The following is a 24,523-nucleotide window of genomic DNA, read 5'->3' as shown; positions in this document are numbered from 1 at the left end:
AGGGGTAAATGCATCACATACCTCATCAACATCTAACTCTTAATTTTCAGACAACTGGAGCCACGTACATTTTATTACTGGTATAAAAGATTTCTTTGATTCTCTAACTCTAAAAATCTATTCCTTGAACTGTGCTAGTAGCAAAGGTACTCAATGTACTCGCTGAGTCACAGAACTTGACAGCAGTTGATCTTAACAATTAAAACGTATCTGTCTTTCCATGTAAATCATGATGAACAGAGCTACAAACAGTACAGGTTTACTTATCAGTAAGAAAGGACAGCCAATTAGGTCAGTAATTCCCAATTAAAACACGACAAACAAAGGAGGGAAGTCCATTCCAGAGTTTGCACACAGTGGCCAAATACCTGTTGTTAGTCTATCTGGACCCATCAGAAGGGGAAGGGTAGTATTAAACAAAAAATCAAGATGCCAGCAGCTGGCTCCCTATTCAACCTTCAGCTGTAAATGAGATGTGCTTTTTCATGTTACACACAATCAGTAGTGGTAGGCAAAATTCTGCCACCTGCCAAGCAGTATAAGCTGCTTCTAGGGCTCATTCAAATCTAATTCATAAATTTGTCTTTATGCTTTATTAGGTATCCTTGGACAGAAAAACTGAGGCTTTCTTTGCAGGGTCTGATAGTCTAAAGACAAACTAGAAGAATGTAGTTATATGTCACAGAATGGCTAAAGTTGGGAGGGACCTCTGGAGGTCACCTGATCTCCCCCCTGCTCAAACAAGGACACCCAGAGCTGCTTGCCCAGAAATACATATTTCTCTGTTTCACATGCCACAGGACCCTACCCAATAGTTTCTACACCCCAGAATCTGTTTATGTAAACTTTTCAGGATAGGGTTCACTTAATGAATGTTAGTAATGATGAAGTCATGCCCTTAGGTTTGTTTGTAGACACCTGGAGATCTGGGAAAGGTAACAAAGAAAAGCAAGCACTTTGTCAAGCAAACAACATTTGATGAAAAGCAGTATATACTCTCTACTGAAAAACATTTCAGAAAGCACAAACTGAAAAAGTTCAAAACTATATCCCCCGTAGTATTGCTCTAATGATTAGTGATCTACCTGGTTACAACCTTACTTCTTATTACTAGTTTGAATTTGTACAGCTTCAGCCACTACTTCTTACTATCTTTTTCTCTAGATTTGAAGGACAGTCTACGAACAGAAATGTCTTTCTTTGCAATTCTACCAATAGTCAGCTTGCTAATGATCTGATCTTTGTTGCTGATAAATTGATTTGTTTAATCATGGGGTGTTGTGGGTTTTGTTTTGTTTTGTTTTTGAAATAATCATTTTTGTAGTTCTTTTCAAAGCTTGAAAGCTTTGAGCATCTTTTGTAGAATATGAATACCAAAATATGGCAAAATATTTTAGTGACAGTGTCCATTGCACTAAGCAGTAATACCATCTTATAATGCAATATTCTAATGTTTACCTATCTGATAATTACTTATACTCTTATTATTAATAAGAGCATTATTACTACTCTTTTGTACCCTCTGGTACACCAAAACAACATGCTTCTATATGATATATGCCAGTGAAGACTGGCTGACTACTAACCTTGAGCTCTATATTCCTTACCATTCAAAACACATATTTTGCACTTTAATTACCACTTTTTCATTTTCTTTCAGACCAAAAAGAAAAAAAAATGCTTATACAACACAACCAGAACACTAGGAAGATGCAAATAAACCATCAGTTCAGCCTACTATCAGAAATCACACTGTAGGGAAAGGGTGACCTTATGTGGTTATTCAGATTTATTAGCAGGAAAATTCTTTAATAGTTGTCACAATATTTACCCTAAAAATGGATATTTCATTCTTGCAAAAAAAACACGTTAATTCAGGAGAGAATGAATGATCAGTTACGAATATGCAGAAAACACAGGAGAAATCATATGAGAAATCATACGAGCCAGACCTTACTATTCTTGCAAGTAAGCAATGTCAGTTGTTTTTTCAATGGTTGATTACTATATCCCTTTCATGGCCTTGTTAATTATCCAGGACACTATTATGCTGATAAGATAAAGAGAAAAGAACCACGTTATCTAGACAAGTTCTTCACAGGGTTAGCTTCCCGAGCATTTCAGCAGAAGCGGTGGCACAACCAGCACTCACTACTTTCCATTCACAGTTTGGTTCCTGCCCCATGTTGTTTCCTCAGTATTTGTGAGTGAGAAACTATTTGTGTGGCTGTTCAACAGATTAGACTGGGAAGTGATGCAGGTCATAACCCAGCAAAGGACTGCTTTTTTCCCCCCTCCGTTTTTAGGGTTATTGGAAGCTGGGTCAGTTCTACGACCTGTTGCATCATGCAATCACACAAACAGCTGTCCTCAGCCCAAACGAGGGGTGGCACAGAGAGGAAAAGTGAGTAACAGAAGCACAAAAACCTGCTTATGTCAGCACTGATGACCATTTCTTTAGAGGCAAAGCTATGTACACACACACACACACACAAACAAACAAACAAAAAAACGACACACCACCACTATCCATCTCTAAAAAACAGAAATAATTAAGAATAAATCAAAAATAAATCTTCAGTATCTCATAAGACAATGATGCCACTGAGCGGAGTTCAATAATACAGAGCATCTCAGGGGCAAACGTGCAAATTGGAACTAAACGTAGCTGCAGCACTGGACCCTTGTTAAGAGCCTGTGGTTGTGGTAGGCTATTAGGTGACATACTTTATGTGACTGACTGACTGAAACAGATACTGGGTTCCCGGGAGCTCAGCACAAAATTGTCCATAAGCCAACCAAAAAAAACATCCAGGAAGGCCAGTCAGTGCACGCAGATAATGCTTTGCCTAATAAATAATGCCAGAAACAAAGCAGAAAAATTCTCCGCATTTACAGGCCCCATCTGTGACAGTCTTCCCCACTGCAGCAATCCAAAGAGCAAAAAAGGACTTTCAACAGCCCTAACTGTGAGTCTTCTTCTCAGAGGGAGACAAGAAAAACTCACAAACAGAAGTCTGCTTGCTCACAAAACTAATTTGGGACCTGCTACTTGGTAGATGCATTTGGGAAGAAAGTAGGGCAGCTCCAGGCACACTGAACCCAATAAATGCAGACAACTCCTTAGAGAGGATGACAAAGCAACTTCAGTCTATTCTTCATTCAATAGAGTAAATTGTGACAAACTGATTGTTAAATCAAACAGGTAAAGCAGCACACATTATAATTGTAAATTAGTGCAATTTACTGGCTGACGCAAGAGATACAAAAATAATAACAAATCTTTTCATATATATCAGGACCAGGACATTTGCCAGAATCTGTACAATTAACTGATGATCAGAATAAAACAGAAGAAATTGTCACCGCAGAGAAGCTAAATGAGTTCCTTGCATTGATTCATGCCCACTATGAAAGAAACTAGGGAGATTTCAATGCTGTAGTCTTCTCTGAGGAAGACTCATCAGAGGATCTGTCAAAAACTTAAGTGATCACAAGCAATTTTAGAGAACAAGCTGACAAAACAAACAGTAGCAAATCACCAGGAACAAAAAATCACCCAAGAGTTCTAAAAGGACTCATTAATTAAATAGCTTAATTACTGACAGTGAAGTGCAACCTCTCATTCAAAACTGGCTTGACGTCTAAGGACAGGGTAACAAAAATGAAATCTATTTGCTACAGAAGGATCAAAGTGAGATTCAAGTCTCGTGTCTGTACCAGACAAATTTGAAGAAACCATAAAAAAGAACAATAAAATTTATGGGCAGTTGAATAAATGCAATCAACTTTAAGATTCCTAAATCCTGACACACAATTCTTAAGTTCTTTGAACGGATCAAGAGACATGAAGGAGACCCATCTGATACAACCTATATGTCTTTCCAGAAACTTTTGACAATGTCACTCAACAAAATTTTAGTGAAATTAAGTAAGGGAGAACGTTCTGGTATAGATAAATGTTTAGAGGATGGAAAACAGTAAATTATGGTTTCCTGCAATGGCAGAATATGACCAGAGAAGTTCCATAGGTTTCCGTGATGGGACCTGTTGTGTTCAACATGTACTATAAACAACATGGAAAAGCGGGTGACAACAGTGATACAACATCCTGTTGATGACACTAAGATATTCAAAGTATCAAAGATAAAGGCTGACTGAAAAGCAGAAGAAGGATTTGTAGTCATCTGGTAATAAAATAACATGAAATTTAAATGCAGACAAACATGAAATGATATGTGTAGAACAAAACAGAACAGTCACACTTTTACATACAAAATTACAATCTTTGAACCAGCCATAACCACTTGGAGAGAGGTTTTGGGGTTAGTGACAGATTCCTCTTGGGGTTGTATTGCTCACAGGAGGTCAAAACAGCAAGTCAGATATTTAGAATCACTGGGAAACAAACTTATGCAAGCGTGCAAATCCATGATCTAGCCACATCTTAACAGCCTCATTTGGGTCCCCTCATCTCAATAAAGATGCAGGACACAGGACTGTAAAAAGTTCTCAGCAAAGCAATACGGACACGTAATGGTATGGAATAGCTCTGTATCAGAAATGACTAAGCAAGCGAGGACTCTTAAGTATAAGCAAGGTCTCTTCAGCCTGGAAAAGAGGGAACTTGAAGACTATATGATAAAGGTCTAGGAAGTTAGTGTGAAATGAATGACTAGTGATTAAATATTTCCCAACTTTTCATTTCGAGAATAAGAGGGTATCAAATAAAGATAGTAAAGGCCGAATTCAAAAGAAGCAAGAGAAATTATTTGTGCATTGGTTGGTTGCTATGGCAACTCCTTGTCTATGGATATTGAGTATTTTAGAAGTTTATATGGGGTATATAGCTCCATACTAACTTCTACAGGGTAGACTATGATTTCATGGAGAAGAAGTCCATTGAGTTTTGTTTCATACACAGAGAACCCCATCTGGCTGAGGAAGTCTCCAACCTGGAAAGAGCTAGGGGTTTGGCAAGTTTACATAGGAAGTATCATATAGCCTTGCTCTGTTTTTGTTGTTCTCTAGCCATCTGATTTGCACCTATTGATACTAGGCTGGACGAACCTTTCTTGTGACCCAGTGTAATTATTTTTTGCTTAGCAGACACAATTGCCACATCCAGTGATGTCAGATGCTTACCAAATGTTTTCTAATTAAAAAGACTAGGCTAAACTGAAGTATAAAGAGACTCTTCTGTACAACAGGCACAAGTTCTCTTCCATGCAAATTTTAGTATCACACCCTGTGTTTGTGCCCTTCAGATTGAAAACAGACTCTTAACTGTATGCTGATGAAAGATTATATATACAGATGCCGGAAGGGCCCCAAAAGGATACCTAAGCTCAGGCAGTGCCTGACCTACTGACAGAAGCTTCTGCCCTATTTAGACAATCTCCCTATTCTAAAAGCATAGCCTCCTCATGGCTTGTAACATTAACCACAGCCTGAGAACATCATCCTTTACATAGCTTATCTGAAAAGATACTAATCTGGGGAAGAGGAACAGTACCTTGTTCAAAGATTTTTGGAGATGGGCAAAACACCAGACTACAAAGCTGAGTAGAAATAGAAGCATGCAAAGATCACCCTACAAGATAGAGGCTCTACAGGAACAATTCTGACAGCTTCCACAGCATCTGGCAGCCACAGAGGACTTTTTTGTTACTCCACACAAGTAAGCTCCAAAAACAACCATGAGTGAAGTCCTGCTGGACTTGTACTTCAGATGCCTTGAAAAGCACTGCTGAATTTGAGTCCTACCTCGCAGATCCATCTTTTCCAATCCTCTGTACTCCCCTCCTTACCTAAGATTCTGACACATGGAATTAAGAAAGTCTCGTCAACTCAGTTTCAAAGTCTTTCTCACAGAGTTAAATTACTTCTTTCTCATTCCTTCTGACTCTTTTACCCAAGAGAGAACATGAGCTGAGAAAAAGAAAAAAAAAAAAAAAAGAGCTGAAACTGCAGTGTGGTGAGAAGAACAGAGACTATTTGGGTGGCAGCTGTGGAATTCAGTGTGTGGTATGGGAGCAAGTCATTAGTCCCATTTCCAGTACTCACATTTTTATTTTCACAATGTTTAATGCTTATTTTTAAAGTCACAGATATGGAAGCACTCGAGAAAGTCTGACTGTTGGTTTTCTTTTATTTTTCCCAGTATGTTTCTAGCTGTCATGATTGCCAGTAGAAAAAACATGAACTTTACAACCTTAAAATTCAAAAAAAACATACACACTTCCTCCTTCTTAACATATCAGTTCTCAGTCCTGAGGATTTTGAATGGTTTGAGTTAATAATACTGATTTATCCTCCTCCTCACTTCTTCCCACAGCAAACAATTTTACCCACACTGCTGTTAGTTGTTTTCTTTTCAAAAGATACCAACTCACTCTATAACTCACTAGCTGTCAGCATTTTGAAAGAAAGATTAACAGTGCCAACTGTATCCCAGGAAAAACACTCCCCTTCTCACAGCTCAAGTGTTTATTATACAGTACAGAAAAAATGGTGCATTACATTATCCACATCCCTCTTCTTGATTCTACCGAGCTTCACTAAGCTGACAAATGACAGTTGCATGGTTCTTTAAAAACTGCAGTAAGAAATAACGATTCTGAAGACCCTGCATATATAATCATCATAATATAATAACTAAGTTGGTTTAATATACAAGCTATTTCTTTACTAATTTGTGTTTTGATAGACAGTTTAACATAAAAATCAATGCTATTTAGTGAAGAAAGGTGTATTTTAGAACCACTTAAGAAAGCAGACATGAGAAGCTAACTTCTGAACATTACTTGAAAACAAACAATTTGAATTTATATATATGAGCCTAGAATTCATTATGACACGAAGCTATTATGCCAGGAGCCTACACAAGTTCCTGTTAAAATTAGAGATGAAGACTGAAAGGAAGATGTTACTCACTTTAAGCTCCTTACTCCTAGTCCCATCATTTGTTGAGATTTTAATATAGTGCTCACAAGGAAAAACAGCTATAAATCTAGTGAAATACCATGCTTTCAATATTTCTCGTATTGTTTACATAGCATTTTACTGAGTGTCATCAAAGACTACACAATGCAAGAGTAGCCTGAACCTAGAAATACTCAGGTCTGCTGCTGAAATGTTAACCAACAGACATTTATAAAAACGGAAGTACCTTAATCTCTCTCCCTCCTCCACATGTACTATCACAGAAAACAGGAAGGCAGGTAAACAGGAAAGGGAGAAATTATTTTTGTATTTGGCAAGAGAAGGAATTGATTGTTCAGCATAGCTGATATTGTTACCTTCATTAACTGCCTTTAACAATAGCAGCACAAAAGGCCTCCCTCCAACAATTCACCAGGAATTACTGAACCTGTTATAAATTGTACAGGCTAACTAAATGTGCTAAGCTAGTTTAGATGCTGGAGCGGTTAAGAAGGTTCCTCACTTTTAAAAATAAACATAATGCTCATTGTTCTGAAACCTTGTTCCGATTTTGAAACATTTATGCTTTAGATAAAAATTATTTTCTCCTTATATCTTACCTGGCAATTGAGTATTTGCCACACGTGTGGCACTCTGCTGCTACCAATGTGGCAATCTTTAAAACTGTGATTCTGCAACAAAATCCCAGAGCCTAGTGCTCCAGTAAACATAATAAAGATCACTATGATACAGCAAGACAATACAGCAACACCCGATCCTTGAAGTTCTAATGAAGTTGGTGACAAGTATAATCTCTATATAATTTTAGCTAGTAATATTGAGGCATTTTGACAAACTCTAAACACATATTTCTAGGTGCATGTTCCAAATGAGGTCTTATAGGCATCTTCTCTGGTAGAAGAGAGATGTTCTGATATCTCACGCAGTTAACAAGGAACAAGTTTTCCTCTGCTTTCAAATTGTTTAGCTCCGGAAAATTCACACTTCTTTTGCAGGGGAGGAAGGCAGGAGAAATCCCTACAATTTCTATTACTATTAAATTTTCAAATAAACTATTTGCTTTAAAAAGTATTTTTTAAAACTAAGAAAAACAATTAAGTACTCAAAGGACACATGCAACCAACAGACAAGTTAATCAACTGTTTGTCTTCTGTATTGCTTTGAATTTTTAATCTAAGTGATTTCATTTCAATTATTTACTACTTAAAATGCTGTCAATCCTTTAAAAATTTTATTTGGAAAATGCGTAAAAGTAGGTCACAGAAAACAGGCTTACACACAATAATGCACAGACACATCAGAGGATTAATATATAAAAATAAAGAGATGAAAAAACTGACCTGCTGCTTCTGGTGTTTGCTTAGTAGGGCTAAAAATAAGACGTAACATCTGGGGCAGTCTGCTAAAGCTGCACAGAAGTCATCATAGGAAGAAAGTTTGCTACAAAGGTACAAAAATAAAATATAACTGAATGAAAGCACTTTTTTTCCCCCACAAAAGATATAAAAAATAAAAATCACTCTGCCTCTCAGAGCCACGTTTTCCAACAAGTGAAATGAATGCCAATACTTTGACTTCTAATAAAGGCACACACAGTCACATATCAGGGCAAATTATGGAAAGAAGCACACATAAGGAGCTTCCCAACCTGCCTGCCATTTTGACACAATATGCTAACAGCAGCATTTCTTAGTATTAAATGGAAGAACCATAAGTTTAGGGTGACATGGGAAGTCAGACTAAGAGGAATGAAGATTCCCTTCCTAACACAAGCCTAGTAGAGCCCAGTGTCAGCACTAACAGAGCATGTCTCTCACCAGCAAACATGTAGAACAAACCTTGCAGTCACAGTATTATCTCTGCATTTTCCCTAACCGCTGCTCCAGTCCTACACTGCTCATCTTTATCATTACAAAAAAGGAAATTTTAAATAAAACAAATTACTTTTTCTCCATGTTGAATTCTAGATCAAGTAGATGTCCTTGTCAGAATTACAGTGCAATTACAAAAACATTACCTAACTAGCCACACTTTCCATGGCGTTTTACCAAGTAAAAGAAATGCTCTCTTGTTAGAGGTAAATATGCTCAAAGTGCTGTGATCACTGCTAGAATTTGACTCATTTTAGAAGTAAAATTAGAGAGACAGATGCAGACAAGGTGGCATGGAACTGAGGAACAATTCACATGTTTTACACAGAGCACACATGGCAAAGGAGAAGACTTTGCCTGTTTTTGACTGTGGAAAGGGAGGAATGATAGATCCTTATGTATCTGCTCTTCAAAGTGCAACCCATCTATCAAGGAGAATGTGATGGATAATTTGGAGGGGCTGAATAAGGGGAAAAGTCCATACCAGGATGGCTTCTCAATGAATGTGGAGCCACAGGCAACATGACTCATGACAGTAACAAAGCAGCAACAGCAAACACTTCACACAGAATGGCATTCATAAATTGTGTTTATAATCCAGCTTCTCCTGAAATTGCCAACAATTAATTTCACAACTTCTATAAAATCCTCAAATTGTTTGTAAGTCCATTTAGCACTGGGTACTGCAAGCTTGTGCTTGGTAACTGGAAGCCTTTCAACTGAGAAACTATTCAGACTACAAAAGAATCTTTTGGGGGTGATTCACTCACACTGATCTCCCTCTACTAAGCACATCTTGGGAAGCAGCCATTGAGCTGCCCATAAAACTGAGATTCTTTCAGTGCTTCCATCTGCACACTCAAGCCCTGATCCCACAGATTAATGTCCTCGAACAGGCTGTAACAGCTCAAAACAATGAGCATGGATCATTGTTTTTTACTGTATTTTACAATACAGTCCCCTGTATAATTTAAGATTGTGTAATTTCCTGCACTTTTTAAAATCATGGCCTAAAATAATCATTAATCCTATTTAGGATTAATCCTAATTTAATCATCAATTAATTTAATCAATTTAACTTAATCATGAATCATTTATGCAGTTCTAACATATTTGAAATGGTACTTCAAAAATCTGAATCTGTGTGAATGGAGAGTGACACAATACAAGGAAATATTTTTACCCGGGACAACGAATCCAAGTTTGTATGGATGATATTAAAGAATTCTAGCAGTACAAGTAAAGACATTATCATCATATAAAATCATTAAAAACTATGCAGACCTTTTCAAAACCAATCTAATTAAATGAAAATAAATCTTCCAATTTTAGTACCTGATCCTGCCCTCTTTGAGGTCACTTGAAGGAGTAATGCTGACTTGACTGCAAGCAGAAATCGACAGAATTGTGTTCCAAACTCACCTGAAAATCCTGACAATGTAGGTGCACACATCCTTATCGTTCATACGTTGCTCTAGCGCCACACAGAGCTCAGAGACTGCACCACTGCAAATGAGTTGGCATCTTGCCTGAGATAAATCAGCCAAGTTTCGCAAAGTAGCTGTCAGCTGCACATAGAATATTTAAAGAGTCATTAATCGTAGCTATTTACTACAGAATCCATACTGTTTTGAAAGTTTCATAAGGCTCGGGTCTAATTTATAATGTCTAAGGCAGACTGAATATCCTGTTAATACTCTGCAGGTATGTACCTACCAATAAATCATAACAGGAAATGTGTAAGTAACAGAAGTGTGTATATTAGAATAAATGTTTGAAAATGAAGGATTGATACTGGTCGTTGCCTGCATGTAACCTCTTCCTTTGAGGAAAACATGCTCTTTCCCACGCATGGATATGACCACATGTTAACTGGAAATTCTGTGAAATGTTGTGAGGACAGTTAAAGTGATATGTCAAATAACATCTGATTTTATAAGAACTACATTTAAGTCTTGCAAATTAGTACTGACATCCAATACATATTTTGATAACTGTGAGTGACAAATGAAGATGAATTGACATAAAATTCAATACAATTTATTTTCTTTGATTAACAAATTTTCATCAAGGTCAAGAGAAATCTGGCATTCAATGAGTATATAAATTAAAAGCTGAAGCCCAAGTTTATTTTGGAGAAACCAAAATATTTTCATACTGTTCTATTTCAAGGAGCTTAAAGCATAAAATAATCTATCACTTGTAAATACGCACAATGAATCAGCTACTGCATATTTTGAGATTCTCTGGTTCTCTTCCTAGATAAGAGTAGTTAAATACCAAGGTCAGACAGGCGATGACACACAAGTTAACTTTTGATCTAAACCATAAACTATAAAATTATTGTGAGATCATTTGATTTAAAGTGAATAGGGGAATTCTTCAAATTTTCCTTATTTTAAGAGCAAAGTATTAAAATTCAGTATGGGTTTAAACGTACTTTGGTAAGGCATAAAGACTATTTGTTCACGTTGTTTGTAAACACACAAAACTCTAGAAATGAAGTATTACATCACTGAGCTGTACTGATTGCCCAGTGATTTGCAATTGATCATTTTGAAGGAAAAATCTGTCAAAGAGCAGGCTGAGTTTTTGCCTTTGAGCAGCCTTTGCTCGTAGGTCACTAAGCACTATTCTGTCCATCCTCCAACAGCTTTGCTGTCAATTTCAGCAAATTTGGCAAAAATGTACATGTCTTTAAGATACTACAACTTTTAGGAAAACTGTAGTCAGGTAGACAAAAGAAACCTCTGTGAAGAGAAAGGTATTTCTAACTAGCAATAGCTTCCTCAGTGCTCTGCTGCTGTGCAGCAGCAACCAAATGTACGCATGGCACAGAAAAGCAAGAAGGAACTTGAGGGCTGCTAAAAGTAGCTGATGTTGAGCCAAGAGAGTTGGAAGCACTGCTGGCTCAGGCATGTAACAAACTTCAGTGATCAATGCTTAAAGAATGCTTAGCTCCGTTCAAATACTGTAGGTCATTTATTTTTATTAGTACAAGAGAAAATCAAGGTAATTATAAACTTTCAAAATGCGAACTCCACAAAGGCACACTGTGGCTATTTCTGTTAAGGAGGAGTTTTTGAATCTCTAGATTTGTAATGCTGAAGTGAAAACCTACCTCAGGAAATTAATTAATACTAAAAATAATAATAATAATAAATCTACAGCAATTCAGACCAAGGTCGAAAGCCTTTTGCAAAGCAAAAATATTAGAAGAACCCAAAACACTTAGAAATAGACCCACACTGTAGGAGAGCTCTGTGCACTCTCTCAAACTAACCTGAAAAGTCTTTACAAAATATCGTAACCATCCACTTTGTTCCAGTTCTGCTGGACATCTACCAGTGGCTTTTTCTCCACCAGGACCACCATGGCAGCACTAATTCTGTGAGTTTTACTGTCTCAGCTCGCACTATCACAAACTACTTTCTTGCATTTCTTCATTTACTCACCATCTCATCTCTAGTTTCTACTGGAGTAATCCTTTTTTTGTTATTTAAATGATATAACTTCATTTTATCACCACTCCCCAAATAGAGTATTCCTTAAATCCTACAAACATCCAGAAATACTCTGTTGGAAATGGTCAGAGACCACTTGTTATAAGAACCCCCCAGAAGTTCCCTAACCATTTCAAATCAGATAACTTCAGATTTACTGCCTGTGGAACATCTTGTTTTCATAGGGTAGTATGACTTACCCAGCATACTTCCTCACTCATTTTTTTATAATAGAAAATAAGTTCTTATGTTGCCTCTGTGCATTTACAAATCCTAAAACCTTTATTGATGCACATAAATTATCAAGAATTTTACTGTAAGTGACCAGTATCATACAATCTCTACATGGCTTAGAAATTACAGAAATATTTACAAAGTACAACGGTAAATGTATGTGCAAAGTTAGTGAAAATTGACTTGCATTTCCTCTAGTACTTTATCAGGGAATCTCAGAGTTCGTCATCATCAGAACTACAGAACTATCTTACAAAAAAAACAGTAAAGGCTAGACAGAAATGAAACCTGTAGAGAAAGATGGCACTGTTAATAAAAAAAGAACAGTTAGTACATAAGTGAAATGTCAAGACTCCAAATTACAAAATAACAGAAGCCAGCCAGCCACCAGATGAATTCAAGAGCTACTCTTAATTTCTTCAAGCAGACAACATGATTCGTGGAGAAATGCCTAACAACTGGCTCTAGCAATTTCCACCACCCCTAATCCTTATGTTGCCATGTGAAAGATCAAATTCACAAAACCAGAAAATCTAACATCAGATAATTGCTATTTTTAAAGGGGAAGACATTTAAGTGCTTTTCAATTAAGGAATATGGAGTACTTGTTAAGTCTTGCCAGTGAAACTTTAAATGTCTTCATTTTTGAATAAGCATTCTTGTAATTCATAGAAATATGATCAGAATACTAGATGCAGTAACATAAAACGAGTCAAAGACTACCTTGATTTCATGTCCTCTGTTAAGGAAAAATGCATATTATTACAAAGATTTTTATCCTTGTATTGTGAAACTTCTGCATAACATATTTTGTTAATAATGAAGACATCAGAGGGGAAGTTTATTCCAACAAAATACAACCTGGCAGGATTATGTATAACACTGCCATCTGGTGATTGTGCAATTATACAGTTAAAAAATGAAGGGTCAGTTCCACTTAACTGAGACACTTGAGTTATCAGGATTTAGAGCCAGCAGAGCCTCCCTCAGAGATCACTGTGGATACTTAAGGTGTTTTTCTCTTCCAGTGTAATTTGCCCTCTATTCTTGAAAACTTGTATTTATTCATTTTTTCTGTACATCACTGCATATTTAATCTTTTGCTACAAGCTTAAGTATGGCAAAAAACTTTCTGTATTCTGAAGATGTGAATTTTTAAGGAAATTGTATTTGATACTATATCCCTGAAGACAGACATAGTCCTGTATTTGTTTATGATGACTGAACAGTTAACTTACAAAGAAGAAATGGTTCACATTAATGTAGATTTGTTAAAGGAAATGGCATGAAAAAGTCACCCAGCAATTGCATAGCAGCAGGAATCACTACATTTTAGTGTCTGTGCTACTGGAGAAGAAATACAAACAAGTGAAACAGTGACTTTAGTGAGACAGTTGTCAGTACTGACTTTCCAAAAAATAACTTTCCAAAAAATAACCGAGGCCTTCCTAGAAACAGCTAGTGCTAGAAACACCTTTTGCTACACTTCCAATCATACTGAAAAACAGCATAGATTATAATGACCAAAACAAAAATGTAAAATATTACAGCTTCCTTTCATATATTTGCAAATTAAACACTTGAATTAAAACCCAAATTTCTCCACACACAAATAATGGAAGAAAAGGCATTCCTGCAAAGTTGCAGGGAAGTTCAGACAGCAGGTCAAACAGCTGAATATACTCTGATTCATTTGTTTTATTAGTTTGCCATTTGCAAACTCTCCCAGGCTATGTTTGTGTAAGATTATACACACTGTTCTGGAGAGACATACCTCACAGCTCCACTAAAATAAACAAAAATCAGTAAGAGCAACATGATGATGTAAGCTATTTGTTTTCACACAGAATTTCAAGTATCAAATCCCTTGTTTGTAAATTAGTAGAGAAATCTGCCATTTAGTATAATCGCTGCTTCAGAAAAACCATCCAATTCATTTTCTTGTGAAGAGCCCAGAAGCTTACAATTACACCGACTAATCTTTACATCAATAATTGACAAATCTACTTGGCAAATCCTCAACAAATACAAAACACCACAACCTATGCATAACTTAAGATGTACTTACACACCCATTTTGTTCTGAAGCACTATGGTTTAAACAGTTTTAGGGCAAAGGACTACTTTTTATAGCCATCACTCACCAAGGTGAAAAAGTTTTGAGCCTGCTGCCTTCAAAAAGATACTCTACTATTGTTTTTTATACTGTTGCCCCTTTCCTTAAATAATATTTCTTCAAAAAGTACTTCGTCAAATTAATGTAGATATATTTTCCAATGCATTTTTTTTAAACATGCATTTTGCAGTGCTGGTTTGTATTTATTATTGCAGTTTACAGAATTTAGACAAGGAACACATTTTTTCCTATTTATTATAAGATCCAGAACACTACAAGCACCATAAAATAATAACCAGAAATTCATTTTATTAGGTACCTAAGAATATTCCTATTAACTTCAGAATTTATGAAGCCTTTAAAATTAACTGCTAATAATACCTACAATAATTAAATTTCTGTCCTGAACAACTTCATATAAACTTCGTAAAAAGAACTCTATTCAAATATAGGGACAACTCACGGTGGCACACAGGCGTAGCTCATCTCTTCTAATTAATTTTTTTAATTTCCCCTTGAAGTGTTTACTTTTAGAAATAAATGCAAATGCTAACCTGGACTAATAGGTGGCCCAAGTTGGAGAAATATGCGTCATTTTCTTTTATGTTATTAATCTGCTTCATTAATTGCAGCAACATTTCAACAGCTCCTTTGCTGACCATTTCATTAAGGAGTACTGCATTTCCAGACATGAATTTTATAGCTCCCATGCAATACAGGAGAGCTTCATTGTTTTTTTGTAGATCTTCAGTTGTCAGGACCTCCAATAAACAATCTAAAATGAAAATCATTATTCGGAAAGCCTCATATTAACATTTTCTATTTGATATAGTTCAGTCATTGAAGAGATTAACATATAAAGCAACAACAAACAACAACCTCTAATTGAATTCTTTATAGTACTTTTCTAACAAATGAGCTAGAAAAATTGGGTATTTGGATCAAAACCAAGGAATAATAATTGATGGATAACAGAATGGGCCTGACTTTTGTTTTGTCAGGCTTCAGGTACCTGTTGTAAACCCACAGTAGTAATCATTAAAATCTTCAAGATTTGCAAAAGTGTGTAAGCCTGGAATTTTGTGTATTAGACTTGAGATGTTAAAAGGGTTTTATTCTTACTGATTGCTGAAGACTAAAATCTCTTAAATGGATCACTAAAAAGCACAGATGCGTAGTTCACATCTCACATTTGAAGTCTATCTGTAGCCTTTTTAGCTTCACTTTTTATGTAGATAAAGTTACCATAACACTTTTGCTTTATGCCATCCCTGTCAGATATCCGAAATGTTAAAATTAACACTTGTTAAAACAAGCCTAGCATATCTTTTCAAACTGAGACACTCTGGATTTGGTGGGTATATTTTAAATAAGTAATTCTGGCCAACATTATACTTTTGAATTTCTAGTAACTGGTTGAAATTTACATTTACTTCTGCTTCCATGTTTCATCCAGCTGAATAAAAACATTTTCTCATCTAATTTAAGTTAAGAGATTTCAAAAGTTTTTCCTGTCTGTTTCAGTAATAGGGGGGCTGCAGAGGTGGCTTCTGTGAGAAGAGCCCAGGGGCTACCCCATGTATAAGGTAAAAGCCAGCTCCAGCCAGCCTGAACTGGTACCCACTGCTGACTAGAGAGATCTAAACCAACTGGCAATGTTGGTTGCTCCTCTGTGATAAGATATTTAAGAAAGGAAAAAACTGCTGCACTGCAGCTGGGAGAAGGAGTGAGAAAGTGTGAGAGAAGCAGACCTGCAGCCCCCAGGGTCAGTGCAGCAGGAGGTAGGAGGTGCTCCAGGCACGCAGCAGCAGTTCCTCTGCGGCCTGTGGAGTGGCCCCTGGTGGAGCAGGCTGTCCCCCTGCAGCCCATGGGTCCCACACGGAGCAGATCTCCACGCTGCAGCCCCCCCGTGGAGGAGCCCCCGGTGGAGCAGGTGGATGTGGCCTGGAGGAGGCTGCGGCCCATGGAGAGCCCCCGCAGGAGCAGGCCCCGGGCCGTGCAGCCCGTGAAGAGGAGCCCACGCAGGAGCAGGGGGTCTGGGGGGAGCTGCCGCCCACCCGTGGGGGACCCGCGCTGGAGCAGTTTGCTCCTGGAGGATGGACCCCGTGGTACGGAGCCGTGTGGGAGCAGTTCTTGAAGAGCTGCTGCCTGTGGGCAGCCCACCCAGGGCAGAGAGTGACCGTGAAGGGGCGGCGGAGACGAAGCATTAGGGACTGAATGCAGCTCCCATTCTCCTGTGCCACTTGGGGGCAGGAGGTAGAAAAGGGGGGGATGGAGGGAAAGGTGTTTTTGGTTTGCTCTAATTTTTTCTCTGCTCTACTCTGTTATTAGCAATAGGCAATAAATTACATTATTTTCCCCTACACTGAGTCTGTTTGGCCATAACAGAAACTGGGAAGTGATCTCTCTGTCCTTATTTCAACCGAAGAGCGTTTTTTCATCATATTTTCTCCCCCTGTTCTTTTGAACAGGTGCAGTGGAGCTTAGCTAGCCATCAGTGTGAAACCACCACTCTGTCTCACCTCAAACTGAGACTTTTTCCACGTATAAGGATGGAAGTACACCCTCCCAGCTCTTTCCCAGGCTCTCACCCCCCTCCAACCACCTAGTGGTCAGCTAAATCACTTGGCTTGTGGCAATGTGAGAAATCAGCTTCAAATCACTGTTCTACTCAGTGTCAAATGTGGTCTTAAACAGTCATTGTCTATTTTGGGATTAACAGTTAATTTATTTCTTCTACTGGAGATGCTCCACTGCACATAAATAGTTTGCATGGCCAGAGGAAGAAAAAGAAATTGAATCTATAACCCAGTGATAGAAACAGAAATCTGAGTGATTACGAGTATGACAAGGTTGAAGTCTTCAGCCTAGACAAGGTGGGTCCAAAACATAATGAAAAAAAAAACAAACAACAACAGGAACTATCAAAAACATTCTTTCCTTCTCTAGTTTTTAAAATACAGGGAAAGAAAAGCAAGAGAAAGATAAGTGAGTGAAGATGGAAGTGAGATCAAAAAATACCCCAAAAAACAATGCTTACACAGGCACAGACAGCCAACTTGTCCAGACTTTTTATGATTCTTATCTCTACAAAACTGTAGTTTTCAGTATCCAAAATCTGTTGAGTGATCTCAGTTGTTCTCTTTTCTCTGAGTCCTTTCCTGTTGATCTTAATGCTGGAAAGGCTTATCTGGTCTTCACTCCTGCCAACACTCACATACTAAGCTTTAAGACCATGAGTGCTCTCATGTCTTTAAATAGGTCTGAACTTACACTTTAACTTATTGCAAACATTTATTTCATGTGCATATCTAGGCCTACCTTAATAAAACATAATAAAGTTTTAACTAAAGGAATGATCATCAAATGATATTGACTACATTTCATACACTCTTTTATTTTCATATTTCTCATATTTGCAAAGATTGTGTGGATTCAAATAAAAACACAAACAGTTACAATCAGGAAACAGAGCAGTTGCTGACAATTCTCTGAAACTGTTGGCTCAAAGTGCAGCAGCAACTAAAAAAGCCAATGATTGTTCTCAGTATCCTTCTTGATGGTGGCCAATGACACAGACAGCATTATCTCACTTCTATAAGACTTTGGTGCAGAAGCATCTTGATTTCTATTGGTATTTTTGTTCTGTTTATCTCAAAGGATCTACTGGAGCTAGAGACAGTACAGAGAAGGGCTACTAAAACAACTGAGAGAATGATGCAATATCCTTTCAAAAGAAAGCTAAAAGTCTGGGATGCCTCAGTCTGAAGTGTAGAAAGATGTGATATGACAGAGGTTTACAAAATCACAAAGCTGGAAGGTAAGCTGAGTGCAGAAACCCAAATCCTGCAATACTATAACAAGGAGGTTTCAAACAGCAGAGAACTTCTAGAACTTGTTGGTCTGTAAGATTGTAGAGACAGACAGAATCAGAAAGTTCAATAAGGAATTGGCCAAATTAATGGACAAATGATCCATAAATGAAAAAGGATTAGACAGGGGTATACCATCTAATGTCCCTAATAGAATGAAACAATTGTGAATGCTGGGGTAGTACAGGGGAAACTGACCACAGAAAACAGCTAGGTTTCCATGTTCCCCTAAATAACATCATCGATAGTCATGGGCAAACACAGAACACTGGACTAGAAGAAACTTAGTTTCATGCTGTAAGCAAGTTTTAGTGCATATCTAACACTAACTCTGAGAATGTTTTTTGAAAGACGATCAATCTAACTATTGAACTGTAACATCTAAGCTATATATAATAAGAGAATACATACCCAATAATTTATCATTTTGAATGATATAATCATTTTTTTCATTCTTGCAAATTTTAAATGCAAGCTTGCAGACATTGAGAAGATTTTTTCCATCCACTTTCATCTGTGAAGAAAAAGACACAAGATTCACAACTAAAATCTACGTACAAAAATACATCATAACATTTTATAAGTTTAGACATCATGACAAATTTGTATTCCCAAAGTAAAACTCTTAAATTCCAGCTAAAACCCTCACAGGATACAGAGTCAAACTGTAAAGTTTGCAGAATTAAAGGACACTGAAACCTAGCTAGCTTAAGCTCTCTCTAGCAAACTGTGCTGACTTTGAAATAACAGATGATATACACCTTTTTATGTATTTTCTGCAGGTAGTATATGGCTGCACATCTTTTTTCTCTAATTCACTCTTACAAAGAAATTTTGTACAGGATTCACTGGTTCAGCATCTACGGCCACACAACAAAGATATCTAGTACAATAATATATTTCATAATGAAAGTTATTCACAAATGTTCAAAAATAATATCTTACAATGTACTAAAGGTCACTGAAAGGAAAATATGTGTTTAAAATTCTGATAACAAGTCTCTCCCTTTCCTCTGCATTTGAAGGGCAACTTCTTCTCCTGTTCACGATTTTTAAGTTTCCATGCAAAAATGTCTGTAATGGAACTTTTATTTTCTTAATAAGTACCATATAATGTCTACGTGGTATATGAATATATAACTATATCTTCTGATTAAAATAACATAAATCACTTTAAAGAAGAACCCTTCCGCACACTAATTATTAAAATGTCTACAACACAATGCCAGGTGGTATCATTGCACCAGTGATAGTCTATATATACTTAATAGAAGCTGAACCAGTAGGTTTAAAAGCAACAAATTAACTGAGAGTTTTAACTGGCAGTATTAGGGAAAACTTTTATTGTGTTAAATCAGAACACACAAGAACATTTTGCCTAAATTTAATTCTTAAAAATTCTCATCTCAAGAATTATTAAAAATTCTCTCAAATGTACTCATTTCAAAGGAAAACAACATCCCTGAAATCATGAAGATTCTTCAATGTAAGTCCTTGGAAAAAAGACATCATCAGATTCTTTCATATAATCAGTCTGGAATAATCAAATAAATGCAGGCTGCTACTAAGGGAGAAAAAGCAATCTATAGGGGATGAAAGAGGAACAATTTCTATAGGAATGGGTATGCTCAAGCAAGGTCACATTACTCAGGAGTGCATACAACCTATGTCAAATCTAAGCACAAATTTTGCTAGGGTTTTTTTCATCATTATAAACTTTTAATCTACTGATTACACACACAAAATATAACATGACTGAGATTTCCATGTAGAATATTGATGCTAAAACTGAATAATAGTTTTAGCTTCCTGCTTCTTGTAGAAACACAACCATTCTATAAATCATGAATCTAAGAAGAAAAAAAAAAGAGGAGTCTTAAACAGAATGGCATACTGCATAAAAATATATTACTGTCAAGTTTCTCAAGTACAACTACACTAATGTAATTACTGGGATGTGGAACTCTCCTTAGATCATGGCAACAGGTGACTCACCTAACCACGAATGAAAAATGGATAAACCCTTTAGAAGCACAAATCTGCTGTGTCATGCTTGAATCAGACAAGACTTGTCACCACACTGACATTGCCAGCAACAAAAATGATGAATTAAAAAAAACACTTTTCAAATCACAGATACACATAGATGCATTTCTATAAAATTGACCACTTGACTACTTCAAATTCTACTAATAATTCAGTCCTATTTTATACTACATCTGATTTTACACCTTAGTTTTAGTATAAATTAAGGTTATTTATTTAATTCTTAATAGATGCATCTTTAAGAATTCAGTTGACTGTACTTTTGGAGGCATCCTTTTCTTTCCATTTTTTAATAAAGATTGCGAGTTCTGTCTTAAACACCTTATTTTAAGGCATCCAGAACTATCTCACAATCAATCTATGCCTCCAGTGTCGATCTCTAAAGACTACCTTAGACATCTCATGCTACAGTGTACAGCTCCTTCCCATTGACTTCAGAGAAACAGCTTATTTCCCTTCTTTTCAAAAACATCTGAAGAAAGTTAGCATGTCCCTTCTTTAGTCTTCTCTAGGTTAAACAAACTTAATTCTCTCTCTCTCAGATGATGCTTTTTGACCTCTGACTATTCAAGACACATAGTTGCAGGCTTCCATTCGTTACATTCTTTCAGTGACTTGACTTCTCTTTGGATATAATTTTCCAGCTTATGTTCATGTCCCCTAAATATCAGTTTCATTTAGACCATGTTTCCCTTGCTTGCTTATACGAATATCTTACGAGGCGATACCAAAAGCCTCAGAAGTGTAATTCAACATTAAGTCTGCCACTAACATTATCTGACCTTGTAAAACTTAACTATTTCTTTGTCTACTCTAGCTTTCCCAAAGAAAGAGGTAATTATACTTTTGTTTAAAAAAAAAAAAGTTTTTGGTATTTTCAGATAAATGTGTTTAATAAGGTCAAGATATTTTTTAAAAATAAGTTCCATCTCCACACCTAATTTTAATTGTTATTTTGTTAAAATCCTGGCATGTGTATCCCAGCTTAGGACACTATCTTTTTCCATGCCTAAGCAATATATGAGACACCATATACCAACTATGGTATCGTGTCCCTTCCCCAGACGCAATCTCCTTGCAAAAAATAGGCTCCAATAAGTGCCAGTCTGGATAAATGGAAGACTAATACTTGTATGGCAAGAAACTGTGATTAATGAACCGTTAGTTTAGAAATATTTTAGAATGATGAAACACAGTTAAATACAAGTTGTAATTCGCAATTTTAAACTTCCTTCACATTCTATCAAACAGCATTTTAAAACACTTACAGAGAGAATAATCTTTGCCAGCTTCAGGCAAAGTGGATCTGAATCAATGTCTACAAGTTTATATAACGTCTTCAGAAGCACACTTCTTCTTTTAAATCTTTTCCCAAACATATCTCGTTCATTCAAGGCTTGATAGAGTTTGGTGCAAGCCAGACAAAGATTTTCTACATTGTCTTCTACTTGAAGGGGGTAGAGGAAGGGAGAGAAAAATAAAAAATAATTAGTGCCATTTTTTCCAGAGCATCTCAATAGACATAAACACAAGAGAACAAAATAAAGAATGGGTTGCACAACAACAAAAATAAGGCGGCCAATAAATCTCTCAAGATGATAATGCAATCCTCAGAAAAAGATTTATCTTTGTCTTTCAAAAAGAAGAGAATCAAGCCAAGCAATCACAGAGCCTAAATACCTAAACCTAAAACGAAACTCATCTTTAATGCTAATAATCAGATTGACCAAAAGTCCACCAGGAAACTATTAACCTGAAGGCCTTCTTTACAGAGCCCTACCAAATATTACATGAGAATGAGAGACAGTTAAGGAATATTTTTCTGTCAATAACAGAACTAATACAATAGTCAATAACTAACCTAATACATCAAGTGCTGCTGGGATTAAAAACAAATGAATGTAAAAACTTACTAGAAATCTCCTATGTATAGTAGAGGTGCAAGATGCATTTGAGTGGGCAGTGGTGCTACTGATGAGGTAATCTATCTCCTAATCTGAGTCCCTCAAATATTATTTAAAAAATACAAAAATAAAACTGTAGTAGAATTGTTAAAAAAATGCATCTCTACACAGAGGAATCAAACACCTGGTTACTTTAGAGGGAAAGCAAAAAGATTGGCCTATTTTTAAAAATCTTTTTTTTCTTTTCAATCCTTATTCTCATATTTGCTTCTATTTGTAAGGTGACACTTATAAGGCACAGTATAAACCCACTTAAACTGCCTGTATAAACACGTTTACTGAGGCTGTACTTCAGAGCTGAACTAGAGTCATATTCAAGGAGACAAAGCAGTTGGCACAAAAATGTGTAAAGAGATGGAACCACAAGGAGAAAGATTATATATAAGGGCCCAAAGGTGTAGGCAGATTCAAGGATCCACCTCTAATGCTGTGTACCTGGAGGCTCTCAATTTACAATCATGCTCAAGGAACAGCAATGACTGGTCCATATCCACTCCCATCAAGACAGAAAATGCAATAAAATTTACGACAATTCTAAACCCTCCGCTTCAGTACGCAGTGAAACAGGAGAGGCAAAGAACCAAAACTGAAAGGTCTCTGCTCCATTTCATCAAAATTAAAAACAACAAAATTATTCATCATGCATCCTGTAGCACATTTTTGAAGGTTATCTTCCCTCGAGTACTGGAAGGTAACAAAATAAAGTATTTGCTCCTATAGAAGAAGAGACTTTTGGGTTATATGTATATATTTTCTTCAAGTAACATCTCAAATCACATTATATTCTTAAGATTTTAAAGTAATAATTAAGTTTCATGTTAAACTTCAGCTTTGTTTTTGAATAAAAAGTTTTGTACAAAGTTTTTAGAGGGAAAAGGGGCAGGAAAAGTTTCCCTATTAATATAGCAACATGTAAAACTACATGTGACCTAAATGCATATGCAGGGAATTACCTGAAAGGTATGAAGCAAGTAGCTGCAAACAAAGTTAAAATATACTGAATTACCAATAGAGCCACTCAAAACATTAAAATTATGGAATTCTAATACTTATTTTGATAGAAAAAAAATCAATTGTGCATTTAACAACCTAAATAAATCAATATAACTTGCATCTGCAGGAGGTAATGCAATTTAGTTACAATGTTTGTGAATATTCAAGAAACAGAAAAACTCTTAAGCTTTATGAGTTTTATAGTACTATATTCAATCAACTGATATGAAAGTCCCATTAGATAATTTCATCTACTATTAGAAAAACTAAGTCATAATCAAATGGGAAAAAAAGTTTTTTTTTGTTTTGTTTTTGTTTTAAACACAGACAAATGCAAACTAAGCCAAATCAAATAGAGACTAAAGAAAAGGGGCCTGAAAATTATTTTCCTTAGTTCCAGTTATATCAAGGGAATGACATAATTAGATTTTAACTCTAAATAACATTTTGCTTGCCTATAAAGAACATGTCACTATGAAAAAGGTTAATTCAGTGGCTGATATTTGACAATCTCAGCATTAAGCAAGGAAAAGGTGAAGTTGCACAACTGTTTTCAAATTTTCTGACCACTGTTTTTTCTACACATCAGTTACAGATGCGGGAATGAGAATCTTGCCTTTTTAAAATAATGGTACACTCTGGGAATCATTCAGCATTGTACAGGTGTTCCATGCTCATCTACATTTTCAAAATTATGCAAAAAAAAATATAATTTTAATCTGTAGCATGCTATAACAAACTCTGTAAAAGATCCTGTAAAATTGAATCGATCCCCTAATTTGACACTCACTTTTATCTGCTTGTAAAAAAAACAACAACAACAACAACAAAACTGCTTTCTATATTCCCACCATTCAAATAAATATAATGTTTATACAGGTAAGCTAAACAACCTTTTTAATGAAACTAAAATGGATTTCAGGGTTCAATCTTTCAAGCCATACTTAATTTACTCAATTTTGCTTCAATATTCTGGGTC

The 24,523-nt window shown here is 36.2% G+C and overlaps 1 protein-coding gene across 5 annotated transcripts in view; it reads right to left on the bottom strand.

Moving 5' to 3' along the window:
* Window positions 1-24,523, bottom strand: part of ARMC2 (armadillo repeat containing 2) — a 110,681-nt gene that overhangs the window by 15,467 nt on the left and 70,691 nt on the right. For all 5 annotated transcript variants that reach the window (XM_050709855.1, XM_035564774.2, XM_050709856.1 and 2 more), the window contains 5 exons: window positions 21,856-22,031; window positions 18,953-19,055; window positions 15,224-15,444; window positions 10,239-10,384; window positions 8,286-8,385 (listed from right to left, as the gene is read on the bottom strand). In XM_050709855.1, the coding sequence (XP_050565812.1) occupies window positions 8,286-8,385; window positions 10,239-10,384; window positions 15,224-15,444; window positions 18,953-19,055; window positions 21,856-22,031 (746 nt within the window). The remainder of the gene's footprint in view (window positions 1-8,285; window positions 8,386-10,238; window positions 10,385-15,223; window positions 15,445-18,952; window positions 19,056-21,855; window positions 22,032-24,523) is intronic.

This window comes from Cygnus atratus, chromosome 3, assembly GCF_013377495.2.
Source record: "Cygnus atratus isolate AKBS03 ecotype Queensland, Australia chromosome 3, CAtr_DNAZoo_HiC_assembly, whole genome shotgun sequence".
Taxonomy (NCBI): Eukaryota; Metazoa; Chordata; class Aves; order Anseriformes; family Anatidae; genus Cygnus; species Cygnus atratus.
Note: the sequence above shows the minus strand (reverse complement) of the source record. Positions and strands in the feature narration are given on the sequence as shown.